At 35.5% G+C, this 18,288-nt stretch overlaps 1 protein-coding gene across 6 annotated transcripts in view; it reads right to left on the bottom strand.

Moving 5' to 3' along the window:
• Window positions 1-6,737: 6,737 nt before the first annotated feature.
• The window catches only part of USP33 (ubiquitin specific peptidase 33), a 44,574-nt gene continuing 33,023 nt past the window's right edge, over window positions 6,738-18,288 (bottom strand). For 4 of the 6 annotated variants that reach the window (XM_059822218.1, XM_059822219.1, XM_059822220.1 and 1 more), the window contains 6 exons: window positions 16,347-16,516; window positions 14,872-14,953; window positions 12,150-12,258; window positions 10,103-10,205; window positions 9,261-9,329; window positions 6,738-7,136 (listed from right to left, as the gene is read on the bottom strand). In XM_059822218.1, the coding sequence (XP_059678201.1) occupies window positions 6,979-7,136; window positions 9,261-9,329; window positions 10,103-10,205; window positions 12,150-12,258; window positions 14,872-14,953; window positions 16,347-16,516 (691 nt within the window). In that variant the 3' untranslated portion in view covers window positions 6,738-6,978. Of the gene's footprint in view, window positions 7,137-9,260; window positions 9,330-10,102; window positions 10,206-12,149; window positions 12,259-14,871; window positions 14,954-16,346; window positions 16,517-18,288 lie in introns of those variants that run through there. The other 2 variants (XM_059822217.1, XM_009811627.2) reach the window with 2 other exon arrangements.

Below are 18,288 nucleotides of genomic sequence, written 5' to 3'. Positions count from 1 at the left end.
CTTATTTCTTGCTTCTACAGTTAAATTGTACAGTCAGCCTAAATATAAACGCCCCCAGTATTAGACTAGAAATTTAATTGAAAATATTTTCTAACTGAATTAATCGCTGCCAATCAATTAGTGTTTTGGCATGTATAAGTGCATTTCTTTTGTTATAGGTGAACATCTCAAAGTAATCTTACTTCTGGTCCTAAAGAGAAGGTGTGCACATTGGTGGAAACAAACATGCATTCACAGTATGAAATGAACAGTATGAGCAAGTGCTGCATCTCTGTTCATTTGGGTTTGGCATTTTAACAGACACTCAGGGGAAGGCGGGGGGGGGGGGGCAATGTATCACCATGGTAACCAGGACATCTTGTTTTAGCATTTACATTAAACACACAGGACAGAACAAAATTAGTCACCTTGAAAAAAATACTCATCTCTAGGCAAAACTATTCACAAACAATGAAAATGAAAAGGTCTTGGCATTGTCCTGTGAGATAAAAGACAAAAATTGCTATTTTTCATTTTTGACATCTATTTTGACCTGTTTTTTCTTACTTCTAAGAATCAAATGCCTCCTCTCCCCTGCCCTCTTTATTCTTCTCAACAAAGTACTTTAAGATTTACTTTCTCATGTGGTAAGTTATTCCAAAAATGGATCTTACTGAAGTTCTTATTATATATTAAGTTCTTTGTGAGTTCCAAGTGAGAAAGGAGGAACATATCTGGAAATGAAATCTTCACATATATTCATCTACAACCCTTATAAGGAAACTTAAGAGTGACTTGGCATGTAAAATCACTAACAATCCATAAAACCTATCAGACATACCAGTGATACATTGCTCACAAATGGACCTTCTTTTTCTAACTGCATGTCTCAGCTGACACACATTTAGAAGAGAGAAAAGTTTTGTGATTGAGTAAATAATACCAGCTTCATGAAAAACACAACTCTGCTATTGTAAGCAAACATCTGTAATATTAAATGTATTATAAATAGATGATGTTTTATCTTACTGTGTGACAGTGTTTACGCTGTTTTTTATGGAGAAACAGCCTTGTCACCTTGTTGAATGGCTGAAAGCTAGGCTGAAGTTATTCTTAATTTAAGACAAAGTCACGTGTTTTAAACTGCTATATATATTATAGAATATATTCAAGAAAACAAGGTATACTTTTCACTGTTGATGGGAATAGCCCTTTTAAAATTTTTTACTGACCAAGGCTATTTTCTAATCTGCTAATACTTTGAAGGCTAATATAAACCAAGTTTATTTGCAACCAGATGATTTCTGTGAAGTAACGCTGAAAGTGATTTGTCTGTCTTTGTGACACTTCAGACATCTAGAACTCTTATTTTGCTTCCTGCTACTAATTGTCAGCTCTGGATGGCTTAAGTATAGAGGGAAGCCAAAAAAGCCATCTGTTTGGAAGAATGAAAAAGCCTAGTTGTTTTACTCATTTCCTGGGCAAAATGAAGAGCTGAAAGGTTTTCAGTGAGAAAACTGCTTAGACTGCACTAAGCCAGATGTATGTAGGGAATTCAAAAGGAATAAATGGAACAGAATTTTCATAGTTCAGTATAGAGTACTTGTATAGCAAATACAAAGAAACCACTTGCCCCTTTAAGCAGATAATCTGTAAGTTTTCTTGTAAATTTTCCAAATCTCAGGTTTGCTTTTCCAAATGAACTTACATGATGAATAGCAGGATAATCTATCAATCAAAACAAAACAAACAAACAAAAAATGACATTAGCAGTATCATTACAAATAAATGCCTATAATACTAACTTGAAAGAAACTTCTTGGCTTTAGTCCTTTTAAGAAAACATAGGGTATCTTGTGTTAGAAAAAGCCAATCACTATATCAGTTTTGAATCTGAGAAGCAGGATTCTTACATAATGCATTCGCATAGCATGTGAAATTACACCAGATTTTGTAAGAAAAATTCAAGCCTAGATGGGCATATTTAACTTCTACTCCACAAATGAAAACTGCTTCATCCACATAATATATTTTATAGCCAAACATATTTCTAAAACTTTATGCTGATATCTCACTATCAGTGGGACATACTGCTAATTCAGCAGATACTTACATGAAATTACCCTGCTCTGGGGCTCTCTTACCAAAATATGGGACCATACAAATTTACAAAAGGCTCTAAATATAAATTCTTTCAGATGTCACTGAGTCTTACAGTCTGCTGGAAGGCCAGATTTCTAAGAGTACATTCTCATCTAGCCTCCGGGGTTGGGACTAACGCACTTGTTAGCTCTAATCTTCTGCCGTCTCTACTTTGATGGCTCGGTCAGAAGTTAATTCCTATCAGCATAGCTCTGTTGACAGAACGGTAAGCATTCCCACATGACTATATGACGCCCAAGCAAAGCTAAACAGACTAGAACTTCCACATCAAATATGATATCGTTAGGGAGAAGAAATAGATTAATTAAATAAAAAAATCCCTAAATAAATTAGCTTCCATTGACCCAGCTGCATATAGTAGGTTTGCAAGTCATAGTACAGAATCTAGACAGAGCAGTAGAATTCAAATGCAAGACCTCTTTACCACTGTCAAGGATGTGCAGCAACCACGGGTGTGGTTGTTCTCCCCTGAATTCAGATTTGGCAGGTTTGTAGTGTCTGACCTCAGAGAGCTTACCCTACAGCAGTTTTTGTCAGATATTAGAGGATACCTTAAAACACATTTTTTGCTGCATTCAGGCAGCTCAACATCTGACAATGACAAGAGCATTCAAATAAAATATGCAGAGTTATCAAAATGGTTCTGGGTTTGCCTGATATGAATTAATAAAAATAGATTTTGCCCTTTTTCATCTTATCTTGATACAGCTTTTGAACAGTGTATGAAGTCTCTAACTTATCTAGCAAACTTTCAGGCCATTACTGATGGGAAGGCTGACACCTATTACAGCAGTCAATTGAGTGTCATTTATCTATTTGAAAACAAAACCCAACCTTTATTGGATGTATCTACTCAAGATCACTATTCCAACATAGAACCAAAAATAATTTACTGTAGTGCCTCCAGCCTGAGTTCAATTAAGAGACTGGAGAAATAGATTATGTGCACTTACATATAACTCTCTCTCTATATATCTCTATCCCTAGATACAAGACTAATTTAGATATTATTTGCAGAAACAGCTTTCTGGACTACCCAAGTTAAACAATGAATTTCCATCACAGAATTGTCTTCAGAACTTCCTTCATTTCCAAATGTTCCAGTCACAGGAAAGGAAGAGACTGGCCTTTTAAGTCAGTGAAAGTATAACATGGGATAATTTTACAGCTAACAAGCAGGTCATTTTTATTTGCTTTATTAAGCAGATGGGCTACTTAGCTCTCATGTCTAAAGCGTATTATAAAGTGCCTTATTTTACTACTAAGCAATTCAATAGCTCTTCCACTAATCTTTTTCCCTCCAATTATACTGTTCAGCTACATCACACAGTATCTGAAGCACTCTCCTTGACACTGGGGGTTCAGATGAACAGTTAGCTATACTACTTGCAAAACAACTTGAAAAATTTAGAGAAATCAAGCTTTGAGCTGGTAAGTCTCCCAACCCCCCCCCAGCAGTTTTCTCCAGAAGAGAAGATTAAAGTTACCAGACTGAATAGCAGGCTTTTAAAAGCTCAAATCTAGATTCCCAGGCCTAAGAGGAGGACTCCACTGGATTTTTCCCTTCTTGAAATGACAGCTTCCCTGGCACCCAAACACATTGCTGTGTTTCCTCAACTGGAAACAAATGAACGAAGAATCCAAATAGTCTGGTGAAAGGCTTATGGAAAAAAATAATTTCCGCAGCCCCTTTCTGGGATGCATTCTTTCTTTGCGGTGAATCAGACAGCTCTTCACAGTAAAGGCTTCTCCTTTACCTATACTCCAGCATACACAAGCTATCCATCTGGAGTTCTCCCACACTGTCTTACTTTAAAAGGCTGCTTCCACTTCTGTGGCATAAAATCCTTCGTAGAGCTCTCAAAGGGCTAAAAACAAGACAGTCATCCCTTTGGAACTGTCTGTCTTGAACACAAACACATCTATTTCATCTCTGCAAACTTGGGATTTCTTTTTTTTTTTTTTTTAAAGCATGACAAACAGTTGTAGTGTGAAGATGCCTTTTACTGTGGTGACAACAGCATTTCACAAACTCTGCTAGTTTTAAGTATCTTGTTATTGATCTGTGTGCATCGCAGTTTAAGATTACATCTGACTATGGATTCCCAGACACCCAGTGGAAAAGACTGACAAAACTGCTACAAGCTTTCTAGATTTCTAATAGGCTGTTTAAACCAGCACAAGTCACCATTGAGAAAGCTGAGGCAAGTATTCCTACTTATCTAGGAAAAAAACTGTTCACTTTTATCCAGCAATTATTTCCACACTGGAAGTCTTACATCTTCAGCATTCTTTTAAGTGAGAGAATAACTTCATTTTCAATGCTGAGCCTTGTTTGCTTTTCTCTGAAATAACATCTCCCCAACTTGTATTTATCATCATGTAACAGCCAAAACTGTGAACAGTACAGATGAGATCTCACACCAAGCACAGCACCAAGTAGAGCAGAATAATTACCTCCTGCGCCTCACATCTGATGCTTTTGTTACTATTACCCAGAACAGGTTTTGTTTTGGTATTGCTGGATTTTAACTCTAGTCTGAGCTGCTATAATACCCAGAATACATGGCACAGAACTGCTTCATTCCCCCAACAAGCTGATGCCCCTAACTCCCATTTTTCTCTTGCAAGTTCTACACAGGCAGTCTTGTTCCACCATCCAGATTATTAATGAAACATTGATTAAATTGGTAAACCTGATCACCACACAGTGGTGATTTAACCAAGAAAATACTTGCCAAGTTTCCATTTAAGATCATGTAGGAAAAATTCTTCCTAAAGTATGCAGACCTATTCATTGTTATTTAGCCTCAGTGTGTTAGAGAACCTTAAGAACAGCTTAAATGAGATAAAACCTTAGCAAAAAAGTTAAGACAATATAAATCCAGGTTTAGTTTAGTCACCCCAATATAAAAAAAGGACGAAAAAAATGGAGGTGGGAAGTTAGAACAGCCTTCCACAGGCCAAGGTGAGCAAGTTAATACTGACTGTTCATAAGCAAGTTAACTTTACCTTAATTAGTATGACAAGTCTATAGTAGTAACTGATGTTTGTTTACCTTGTACAGACAGAGGTAACTTGCTAATAACTTCAAGTTGCCTTACCTACTAATATAAAATTGTCCAAATGCATTGTCAGACATTAAAAGTCTCTGCTCACTGTTTCTTTACATTTACACCTAGGTACATGCAAGGCTTCTCAGCTGCCAATGTCCCATGACCGCCTCTGGAATTTAAAGAACATTTACATACAAGTTCAGAAACTTAACAGGCTGGCCAAGAGTTACCTGCAATACAGTTTAAAATTGAAAAATGTTTTCTTTATATACCAGCCATATAAACATTGGCTTCATACTGCTGTTCATTTACCCCTCTTATTTGCACTGCTGTGTTTTCAGCTCTAGTTCTTCTCAGGTAGGCTGAGGAAAATACTGGGATTTACATTCAGACAGAACTGACTCTTCCTACATGACACATTAGCAAGTACTTAAGGTTAGAGGACACTTTCTCTAGGACTCTTACAGGTGGCTTTTTAACCAGAATGGCTTTAAGTGCTTTATAAAATCAAACTGGTTTTGAACTTTGTACTAGATACAAAAATTATCCAGAAGACTGTTACGTCAGCATTTTCTTGCTTTGGAGCTGGAACTGTCAACATCATTGCCTAAACATAAAGTGGTCAAGAAATATAGTTATATGGGTGTGAGAGCAGTACCACAGCATTACTTCAAAAGTTTTTGTATTGATGCAATAAATGAGAAACATTTAAGAAAGCTTCCCCCTCACTTTCCACAGTTGAATTTTTTTTTTTTTTATTGATCCAGCCTTGAATAATGCTGCCTATTTGGTAACAATATATCAGGCAAAACCAAGAGCAAGTGCCATTCTGCATTCCAATATGAATCATTCAGAGAAGTTTTGCAATATATACATTTTATCCAGCTTCTGACATTATAAGTCATCATGCCACTGAAAGTTTTTAACAATACAATAAAATCCTTCAAATGGAACTGTTTATGAATGTAATTCAAGAGACCAGACAATTTAATTTCTGAAATTTATATCACTCATGTCCATAATCATTTTACATTTCACACTTCATGCTCTCAAACATTACCCTAGAGAAGACTAAATCTTTTTGTCACATATACTATTAAAGACACTAGCCAGGTTTGCAGAGGTACAGAAGACTGTAATAAGATGTAAAATTTAGTAGGTAATAAGTTATGACATTTGCTGACTAAAACAATATTCAGTCTACACTAATGTTTGATCCATTCAAATACAGTAAGTATTTGGATGTTATAAACTACTCATTTCATAAACTTACAGTGCAAAATAAGTGAGAATTTTTTTCCTGAGCATTTAGGAAATTAAAATCCTTTTTCTTTGTCAGTGATTGCAATCCATTTAAAATATACTCCCCATATACCTAGGCTTGTCAAGACTGTACAGTGAAGACAGGGAAAAGTTTGTAGATACCAGAAGCCCAATCAGGAATCAGAAGGGTTATTGAACATATCTAAAATTTGTCCCCATTTTTCAAGTCTAAGGATATAACAGGATTTTGACTTAGACCAAAAAGTTCAGAAATGACATTTTTTTTTCCATTGACCAAACACTCTAAAATGTACAAACCACATGCCTTCCAAAAACAGAGAAACTGCCTCTATTTAAACAAATTGTAATACATATTTCAACTTACTATTCTGTAGTTAATGTAATGCCCAGTGAGCTGTGCCTCCAACAGACATAAGAGAATAAAACTTTTAGGAATGTATTTTGGGCATTTTGTAAGGAAGCTGGATTCCTTACAAGTTCATCTTTTTCTCAATAGCTACAGACCATGAGTTTCTAATTCAATCTTCTCCTCTGCTTGCAAGATATCAGGTTCTGCTGGAGGAACAGGTGGTCTGAGTATAATCTCTGGACCTCCACCATAGATTGACTGAAGAAAATTCCATGTTTCTTCAGATATTTGTCCAGAATCTGCACCTGAAAACATTTTTAAAATTGTAATTACTATTTAGAATAATTCTTTCATTATTTCTTTGAAGTCCATAACAGATACAAAAAGAAAAAATAATACAGTCAAATTAATATAGATTAAAACCCTAATCTGAATTTGTGCTTTATCTTGCACCAACTACCAAACCCAATGACATATTTTGTGTTAACTACATACTTCTTGATTCTTACAACTACCTGCTCTAAACTATCCAGTACTTAACACACCTCAAGCATAAAACACATGAAGGTTCGATGATAAACATCTTATCTGATATTTATCAATCAAGCTGACAACTGGTAGCTCTTGGTACACAGGAAATAATGATTCATATTAATGTAAGGATATGCAGTCCCATCAATTACACACTAAAGTTCAAGAACTCAAGATTCTTATTTCATCAAAATAATTTTAATTTTAATAGTAAAGAATAAAAGGGTGACAACCACAGTGAAATTCTCAGAACCCCAGAGAGAAACCGCTATTAGGACATTAACAGCCCCACTAATGATCCTTGTATGTAGCACTGATGGGTCAGCCTGATTTCTTTTTGTTCACTGATTAAAGTCTTTGCTTATGATCCCATTCCTCTGCCTAGAGTGCCCTCTCCTGTCTCAGGTCAGCATCCAACAACCATTTCTGATTTTCCATAACCTTTTATAGAGGCAAAGGACAAGGGAGCACCAGCACATAGCCCCTCTAGGTTTGAAACACAAGGATCTTGTCTGATACAGTTGAAGTGATTTCTTCACACTAACCTAGGCAGAGGACAAATTTCTATTCTATTTCAATAAACCCCCTCTTCTTTAAGCAAATTGTTAAAAACCTGCCCTACAGCAAGTTTCCCCCAGTATCCTTATTAGATACTATTAATCTGTCTTGTTAAGACTAATTTCAGCACCCTCCTACTTAAAAAAAAACCCAAAAGGTGCCATAACAAGGGGACTTCTCCCCGTACCCCCTGTACTTTTCTGTCCTCACCACCTGTTTCAGTGTGCCTACTACTGTACTTTACGTATAAAAAGTTTCTAAAGAGGAAGGGTACAAAGAGCTGCACATTTGTTTACCTACACTAACTCAACCATGCAAAGCTTAATCTGGAAGTCATGATGCAGATCCTGTGCCAGTACTGATGACATTATGCCTCAGTTTTACTCATTTAGGTTCAGGTACTCAAAAAACAACTCCATCTCCGTAGGCACAGGAGTAGATCTTCACTCCCTTATCGAGATTCCAGCTCTTCTAACAGGTTTAACTGAACAGGCACAGTGAACTAATGAACTGGGGTGAGGACCACTGGATCACAGAAATATGTAATACTGTTCACTATTTAGTGGCATTCCCACCTCTTCTCTCATGTCTTGAGAGACAAATTTTCCACAGCCTATTCGCCTTCATTTCTACCCAAGTTCTAATTTGAATGAATGTAGCTGAAGTCAATAACTGGCTAATCTGCTATCAATTATTGACTCTAAAACGATTTTTTTTTTCTGCTACATGTCCATCAGATGCTTTATAACTTGTATTTGAATTCTACATTAGCTCTTAAATCATGAAAATGTACTGCAAAACTCATGAGTGCAAAAACTCATTCTTTTTTAAATACACTCTTGACATTTTACAATTAGTGAGGTTTACGCAGGGTCTACTGGCCTCCAGTTTGTAGGTCCACTGTATGCTGTGGCATTAAGTTAAATTGGGAAAAAATCCAGTTAAATAAAGGTTAATCTTAATGCTGCATTTTTTTTTTTTTTTTAAGCTGCGCTACAATGAATTTAAACATTCATAGGAAGTCTAAAGTCTTCATAAAGCAGCCCAATTTATGTTAAGAAAACCCAAATCAAATCAAGTGATATGAAGCCAAAGCACACTTTCAGCATTTTAAAGTTACGCTGCACCTTCTTCTACATTCTCATCTGTACTTAGATTAGTCTATTACAAATGCTAATTCTTTATTTTAACACTAAGCTGCTCCCCCAAAAATGGGCACAACACAGATTCACTAGGAATTGCCATTTCGTGGTAACTGTTAAAAAAGAATTCGTAATAAAGTTTTCAAACTTCATCAAATACATAAGGAGCCCAAAGCTACAGCAATATTGGACACCTACCTTGTTTTAGCACAGCATTTCCACATTTTGTTACTGCAATCTTAGCATTATCAATAGGACCAGGAGGATCTAGTGTGACAGAAAGATGATTAAAATTGGGAGAGCTGAAAACAAACGACAGGTTGGAGGTTCTATTTTCAAATGGAAGGAGACACAGCTCACTTGTTTACTGCTTGTTCTGGTACTGCTTAACAGTATGTTCTAAGCTACTAAAAGCTAATCAGAATTTTAATTAAGAGCAAGTTTTTCAAAGCATTCATGATTACAGTAAGTCTTCAAGCAAATGTAAAACACAAATTTATCTTAGTTCTTATCCCTAGCAAAGTTATATAGAGCAGATTCAGACAAGATTGTAGAACATTTTATCAGTGTTTCCATTTCAAAACTTTAAAGGCACCTAAAGTAGGCTAAAGTAATGTTATTATAGTTGTTACTCAGTTATCTATGAGTTTAGGTTGTGACTGTGAGGTCACCTTTCCTCCAGAAGCTGTAGCATTATCTATCAGTTTGCACAGCAAAATCCATCCTCCCTTGTACTTAGATCCAATTTTCCTGCTGCTACTAACAGCAAACACCCTGCAAAAAAGCAACATTCTTCCCACAACTATCCCATTATCTATTCTTGTGAATTATTTGACTATATTCTGTAATTTGGTTCCTGGCTATATTTGTAACCTATGAAACCTGTGGCTTAGATGTTCATTTTAAGTGCTTTTGTTGCCTTCTCTATCTGTTCTTCCTACGGCCTTCTAGCAAAGCAGAAACAATTTACTTAAACAGTACCACTACATGACAACAAAAAAGAAAAGATTACCCATATTTTGAAATGGAGCACAACTTACCACTGTCTTTACCCTTTACAAATCCTTCCCATTCTCTGAACCATTGCATGCTGATGCAGTAAAACGTTGAGGGAGATTCTTCTTCTTGGAATGCTCTATTAAGCTGAAAGGAAGAAGATTCTGTGTTTTTCTGCTCTTTTTTCTTTTAACCTCTGAATTCTTTTAACCACTGTAATTATTAACAACATAATATTAGTCTGCTACAGGACATTTTAAAGAACTACTGGCCATCAGGAAAAGTAAACATCTGGTGAATTCCCGAGGTGAGATTTTGATGTAGTGGTAGCCTTCATATTAAAAGATGATTTATTCTTTACTTGAGAATTTATTTATTTTTTCCTGAAAACAGCAACAAGTTCTTCTTAAGCACAAGTGCTTATCCATCAAACACCACTGAATAATTACTGTGAAGGCTGAACTTTCAAGTAGCAAAAGAAAGCAGAAAACTTATTTTTGTAAAATAAAACAAAACAGTGTTTTAAAAGATTTGCTCCATAATTTTATGGAAGGTTCTTTGTGTGATGAACTATATCTTCATCTGTGTTTGTTTCTCCCCGTAATACTCTGAACAGATGCCAGTACAATTCCAAGCAAGGCATGGTGAACTAATGCACTGGGACTTTTCTTTGCTTCAGTTTAAAAAACACAAAATATTTTTTGTTCCTACTGTTTTAAAATTAAAAAAAAACAAAACAAAACAACCCCACACATACAAAAAACACACACACCCCTCACCCCCGGTTTTCTGAGTTTCTGTTGCAAAGCAATGTAAGTGACTGTATAAATTACAAAAAACAGCTAAGTAAAGAGTCTCAGTTGCATTTAACTAAACTTTTTTCTATCATTGTAAAAAAAATATTTTTTTATAACTAAAATTTTGGGAAGTTTAACATTTTATTCTTTTCAGAGACTACAGATCTTTTCACAATGTTATTAAGAAACACGCAAAAAGTTGCTTAAACCTTTAAAACCATTATCTTTTAGCTCTGTAATAATACAGCTATACTTCCCCCTTGAAGCCATGAAGCGAAAACATCAACACAACTTCTTAAGATTTCACATAGGGTAAGTTTTGCAATCATTCCCTAAAGCAATCTTTAAGGAATGAGGATAATAGAGGGTAACAGAATTTTCTGTCTGCTAACCAGTAACAATACTTGCACAACAGTGCACATATAATCATTGTTTATACTGGAAAAATACTGATTGCTAAAGCAAATTAGGTTGACTTAATGTTGTTAATAATAATTTCTATCCAGTGGTAACCCAGACTAAAGAAAAATCAATTACTAAAAAGTTCAAATAGCAGTTAAAATATGGAAAAGCTGACATAATCTCTGAAGCGTGATTAAAGCACAGACAGAACTAAACAAACAGCTGCAATTCTATTTTTCTCCCTCTCATGAATTAAGATAGCAGAAATGGGACTCCAGTATCTCTGCATTTATTTTCACTGAAAACTTCAAAACAGGTTTTTGGTTTTAGGATTACAAAATCATTACTACTAGTTATTTTACCATTCAGACTCATGCACAAAATATCTAACTCATGGAAAATATAGTAGCTGCTTGATATTAATTTTACAGATCCACTACAGTACTGAGGTATTTACTTCACAATTAATCATTTATGTTTGTTTATGTCTCTAATGATATTTTTAAAATTAGAACTAGAGATAAAGATTATGATTAACTTTCTGCTGGCACAGTATTATTGCACATAAACCTTATCGGATTGCACAGAACAAATCACTAGCAGTATATAAAGAACAACTGCTCATGTGGCTGCACTCTGTTCCCATACTATAAAATTTAAGAAACACATTAAATATTTTCTCTAAGTACATTTCCATATAAACAGTTACCTGGGATATCACAAGAACATTACTGTTGCCAACAGGAAAGAAGGGATTCTATAGAGGTATACAGATATTTACTAAAGTCCATTTGTTACAGGAATCACCTATGCACTTCTGGTAACCCTTGGGTCAAGTCATGAATATCAGGTGATGTCAAAAAGCAGAATGAATAAGTGTTCACTTTTTTACCCGAATAAACATTTCCAATTCATTTTTCCTTCTTTTTTCAATTCTTTCAGACTCTATTTGGCAGGTGTGACAAACATACAGATGGTTAACAGCTGGTCCTCCTCCATACCTGCAGTAAAAGTAAAAAACCATTAACCTTGTGGAAAATACCATGTAAAAAGATCACGCACCTGTAGACATTACAAGTGTCAGCTTCTTGTAATACCTAACAGAAGTCTGATACATGCCAGTCATACTGATCCACAAATCCCATCATTTATTTTCCTAGTAATATTTTGTAGTCCATCCTAAGACATAACCATCTTCCAAGTTCTGACTGCCTTAAGCCAGTACAAACCGTTTCAAATTCTGCTCTATCACATACTTCAAAAGGCATTACTATGGGAAGAACATGTCAGCAAGCAAGTATTCTGTTGTATATACACCATGTGTGATTTTATTAAAGGCCTCTACGAAACAGCTTATGGAAGTGTTCCAGCCAGTTCTATCTTAAACATGTTCCTCCATTCCACTGCCGGCTTTTCATCAGTTTGCTACCTCCCTCACACCAGCCTCTAAACTTGTTTATTGTTTTGTTCTTAAAAAGTGACTCTTCATGACCCTCCCCTCCATATTTTCCTTGTGTGAAACTGCATACATGGAAGTCTTCAGGGGCACTGTTACTGAGAAGCACAGGAGATTTATACATGTGCGCGCGCGTGTGTGTGTGTGTGTGTGTATATATATATGTGTGTGTGTATCATTATGAACATGGGCAGCATTTGCTAGCCTGGAAACTACAAGCCTGATAAAGAAAATATTATTGAATGACTAGCAGCCTTAAGAGATGCATTTACTACAACAGAAAGGTCAGGTTAAAAAACACACTGAGATAAGGATATTCCAGGTTCTACTTCCTAGTTGAATAATTATTTTTGTTAGAGCTGTATTCTCTTCCAATTTCATTTGTCTTCTAAACCCTCAGATTTTATTCTAAAAATCTCACATTAAATGAGATGAGAGAGTGCTCTTAAGTAAGGCAATGTGAATTAAAGTTCAAAATATTAAAGTTTGTAAGCAAGAGTGAAAAATAACTGTGTTTCTTTAGTGAATAAAATTAAACAAAAATCTGCCATGGAAGGCATTGCTTTTTTTCCCCCCCCTTTTAGACTTGTATGTTTGTCAGTCCATAAAAATAATTTGGGATGCTATTTTTTTTCCCCCAAATACAGAAATGTTGTATTTTAACTCAAAATTAAAGCATTGTCTCAGTACAACAGCACTTGCACATACAAGTTTTTTGGTATATACTCAATCATCCCAACTTAACAAAGACATATGTTTCATAAAATGGTCACCTACCACTTAAATTGCACCTCTGAAGATAACATTTTGTCTTTAGGCTGCACTGATCCATTCACAAGTTTTTAACTGAAATAGGTTAAGTATGGATTATACTATATTATCTTGAAGCAACTCTGACCCCGAAGTATTTGGAATTGAACAGGGGTAGTGCCATGTGAGCAGCAAAATAGCTGTGTTTGGGACATGGATTGGCAATTGGCAACCTAGACGAGTATCTCTTTTTCCTTAATACTATCTCAGTAAAGGTCAGCTTCCACCATAGTTGGCTTCCTTACCTACTGCAGCCACGGTACTCTCCCATAATTCCCAGATAACAGCAAGACAAAAAGCAAAACATAGTTGCTTCAGAGCTACTCTGTGTTGAAGGGTACATGTGCCAGTCAGGAAGCCAGACAGAACAGACAAATGTTTAGCAATAACAATTCATACCTCTTTCCTACCTAGTAGATTACTCTCAAAATCTGGAGGACCCTACCATCTCTGGGACTTCTCCCTTTCTATCAAATGACTGAAGTTTGACATCTTGTTAAAAAAGTTTGTAGAGAAGGGGAATTAATGAGATGTTTAAAAACATTTTCCTTCAGATTTAACAAATATTTCTGCATACAGAAAATGGATAATGCCTTTGTCGGTTGGAAGAAAAATTCAGTACATCTAGGAAAGTGGAAATAAGCTGGAAATAATATTGTTTCTGTTTTTCACTTGTGTCCATTCAAACTTCAAAACAAAAAAAACCCCAACCCTTTAGCTATAGTGCTTAGGTGGCAGGAAATTAACAGCTAAAAATATTTAATGCAAGTGCAATACAGAGTACTTAAGGTCATCAGCAATGCTCTTCTGCAGCTTTTTGTTACTTTAAAAGGAAACACATCTTCTAAGAATCCCTCCTTTATAACCAAGCACTTAAACCTGACCTACATTAAGAAGTATGGAGTAGATACAGAACACTTAGATATAGTTATTTTGAAGCAGTACTGGCAGCAGAGGCTATGGATTCAAAGCCAACATAAAAGAAAAGCTGTCTCCCGCCACCAAGAGAACAGGAAGCTGATACAGAGAGCTCTTTCACAACACCTCTTGCAAAGCGTACTTTTGCTGACCTACTTTGTGTCATTTTGTACATACCATATATGTTTATTGGTTTAATGCTCAAGTATTATCCCAGTAACACAGTATTTTATGTAGGCTTTTAGCATTACTTTGCACGAGCAAATTATATAATTCAGCCATTTGCAATCCTTTCACTTAGCTTTGTGCCTAGAGAATATATATATATTTTTCTGAACCAATAATTCTAAAGTCTGATGTTGCTGCTTGGTACATATTTGCTGTCAAACAGTATCACTGGAATTTTTTTCAATTACAGTACAAAACTTACCTGCTATACAGATTATCCCATATATTTTGAGGTAGCATTACAACTAGATCCTCTATGAAGTTAGCTTTGTGTGGAGGAACACCTGCAGAAGCAACGAATTTAAAAAAAAATAACCACAACAACTTGCAGATTTTATTGGGGGAGAAGACTATGCTAGAGGTCTCTAAATTAATAAAAAAATACAACCTTCCAATTAATTCAGAGAAATCATGTGAAACAAGTTTTACTACAGTATAATCTATTACTATATTTAAAGAGACCACTCTAATTTTAGTCTTTTATGAGGTTGAAAAGTTTATAAAAAGCAGAAGCCAACTATATGAAAAATTAAAGGGCTAGAATAATTTTTAGATACTGATTGCAAAATGCTTCTTAAGGCATACAATTAGAATGTTAAAGAGTGATTAAATATTTTGTTTATGCATGTAAACACATCAGCAAACTGTTTATTCCAAATTCACCTATTTGCTGTAGACCTTTTTGAATTACTTCAAACAACATGAATGCTTGAAAGTACCGAAATTTTGAGGGAGGCAGAAATAGAGGGGCTTGCAGAATTAGAAGCATTAAGTTGAAGCATATGGTAAGCAGTAATGCGCTATGCAGGAATTCTTTTGAATAGGGAAAATCTAGTAGTTCGGGCACTTGTACAACAAGAGTCATCTGCTGTAACCCTGCAAAAGGAAAGCCACAGCCACAAGAGCTCAAATGTACACACTCTGAAAATTGCTACAGGGCCACAATATTTCTATGTTAAAAGTTTGGTTCAGCAACAGGGGCAGTACCTCTAATTGCTAATCTAATACACTGTATTTTTTGTTAGAAAATAGGTATAAGAATACCCCATAGTAATGATTTCTTGGAATGTTAGCACTCAAATATGCATATTTCCCGAATATGTTTTGCTTAATGTAATTCTCTCATTTTTATTATCATTTAGCACAAAGTAAAATTTTTATGCTCCTATACAAAATAAACAGAATTACTATTCTATTTTCAGACCGCTATGCACTGGATACTCTGCATCAGACCAATTTCTTGTTCCACAGCTTTCAAACCTTCTTGTTGATTCTAGGACATAGCTGAGAAAAAGATTTAGATTGGCAGACCAAAGTATTAAGGATGATGATAAAGTGACAGGATTTTTAAAAAAATGGGAATATACATGTTTAGGAAGCAAGCAGATAAGCCAAACTGTTCCTCTTTAAGAATCAAGTAAGTTTATAAACAAAATCAAATGTGCAGAGAAAAGAAAAAGAAATTAGAACTTCACACAGTATAATTTTCAACTAGTCAGCTATTAAAATGAGGGAAATAATTTACTTAGAAGTTACAGTTCTAATTTACCTAAGAAGCTGCAGAAGTTATAATAGGAACTTAATATATTTAAATTCCTTTAATTAAAACAAGTGTACATCCCTGTATCACTACAAGTCGACAAATTCTTTTCACATGATACTCAGTTACAGTCTCACCTCCATGCATACAGAGAAAGTCATTATTTGAAATTGGTCCTGGCTCTGCAAAAGTCTTGAATTTATTTAACCACTGTCTGGAAACATAGAACTGCAGAAGACTTGGTTCCATCATATTCAGTAGACTTGATATCCTCCGTCTCTCTCTCTGTGCTTCTTCACTGCTCTTTCTATTACCAAAATAGAAATCATTAAACAAATATATATCCTTGTGTACAGTGCAGATAATTTACTTTGTGAAAACTGTACTTTCAAGTAAATTACCTGGGCCATGTCTATACTTCAAAGTTCTACTAACATGAAGTAGTTGACTTAGCACGTGAAAAAACTTGCACCTTTTATGCACAGCCAGAGTCACCATCTAAATGTGTGGCAGGAACCTAGACTGTCACATTAAAGAACCATGTGTCACAAGAGCCAGTACAGTTAGTACAGAGCAGGAAGGACAGCAAAGACTACTTGCTCTATTAAACCTATGCTCGTCTTCAGTTCTGAAAAGCCAGGACACAGGTGTTATCACGCTTAGAAGAAAACTTTTGCCTGCTTAGTTCAAAAACTCAAAGATCCCTGACAGTTCCTATTCAACCTACCTGAGAAAGCAAATAGTTGGACTGCAACAGAGACAGCAGACTATACTGCAGAGGTGATTACTACCATAGGAGGAGGAGATAAGGCTCTGCCCATCTGCCTATTTCCTCTATGCATCTTTTGAGCTAAAGCTTTGCAAGCTGTACTCCTTGGGCAGATAGATGTTCCTTACTTACCTTCAGAAGTAAGGTTGAACAGTAAGTAGATTGGGTAATTCCCTCACTTTTCGTGTATCCCCCTGCTTTTCTCATTTAGGCTGTTGCTGCTGTCCAACTGGAAGTATCTCTGCTCTCCTGTTTTTAGATTGAATAGAATCTCTCTTCTCCAAAAGCAGGTTTGAACCATTCATTCCAGCCTCCAAAACCCTGACCTGAAACTTCACTCAGCATCCCACAAAAGCTGGGCCACCTTAGTCAATTTACAGAGTTAAAGTTAACTCAAATAGCTGATAGAAAAGCTTCAGGTACACCTAATGGCTATAGCAACAAGGCTATTTATAGTATAGCAAAACAACACTAAGAGTAGGAAAAAACAAATGCTATGAACCCAATTAAAATACATTACCTGTTTAAATTCAGATCAAAGTTATTTAACAAAAACCCTTAAAAGTCTGAAAGTTAAATTCAAGTAGGTAAGTTCACTTTCCAGCTGTAATTTAAAAATGCATACATATCTCCACTAGGCTTTCTAAAATGCGCTGAAAGAACATCTATTTTGTGTGTGTGGTAGTGTTTTGTGGGTATATTCTTTTTTTAAAACCAAATTTTATGAATGCTACTCTTTCATTATTTATTAGTAAATTTGCCCACAATCAGATACAGAGTTCTTTCTTGGTAATACAGCATGACTTCCACATTCCTTTTAAAAGACCTACTGAGTCCAACTCAGAGGCTTAGCTCAGACAATGGCAGGTACGAGTGCTCATAATGAAAGTTAAAACATTCTCAGAACACATCTCATTTCTTGTGCAACTCTAACATAATCTATTTCATGGTCAACTTTCAGTGGAAATTTGATCTTAGTACCAGAAATTTAGAATTTGAAAATTGAGTTAAGTTGCTATTATTATTTCAAGTATAAAAATTCCTTGGACTGAAGATGATAATAACACGACTTCTTGCTTTTCATTTCAACTTTCAGGATCAGCCTCTAAATTCCCCAAAATTAAATTACAACACAGTAAAACCTCTATTGTTCCATATTGCATCTGCTAAAGACTTTCCACAATTCCCTTTGGATCTTTAACAGTTGGAGTCTGTGTGTAAAACCTCCCCATGTGCAGAATTCCTTTCCTCTAATTGAAAACAAGGTAACTGGTGGCCAGTTCTAATACTTGCTTAAAAGTCCTCTGTCT

Source organism: Gavia stellata, chromosome 10 (assembly GCF_030936135.1).
Source record: "Gavia stellata isolate bGavSte3 chromosome 10, bGavSte3.hap2, whole genome shotgun sequence".
NCBI lineage: Eukaryota > Metazoa > Chordata > Aves > Gaviiformes > Gaviidae > Gavia > Gavia stellata.
The sequence above is the reverse complement of the archived record's forward strand: the minus strand, read 5'-3'. Positions and strand labels throughout refer to the sequence as shown.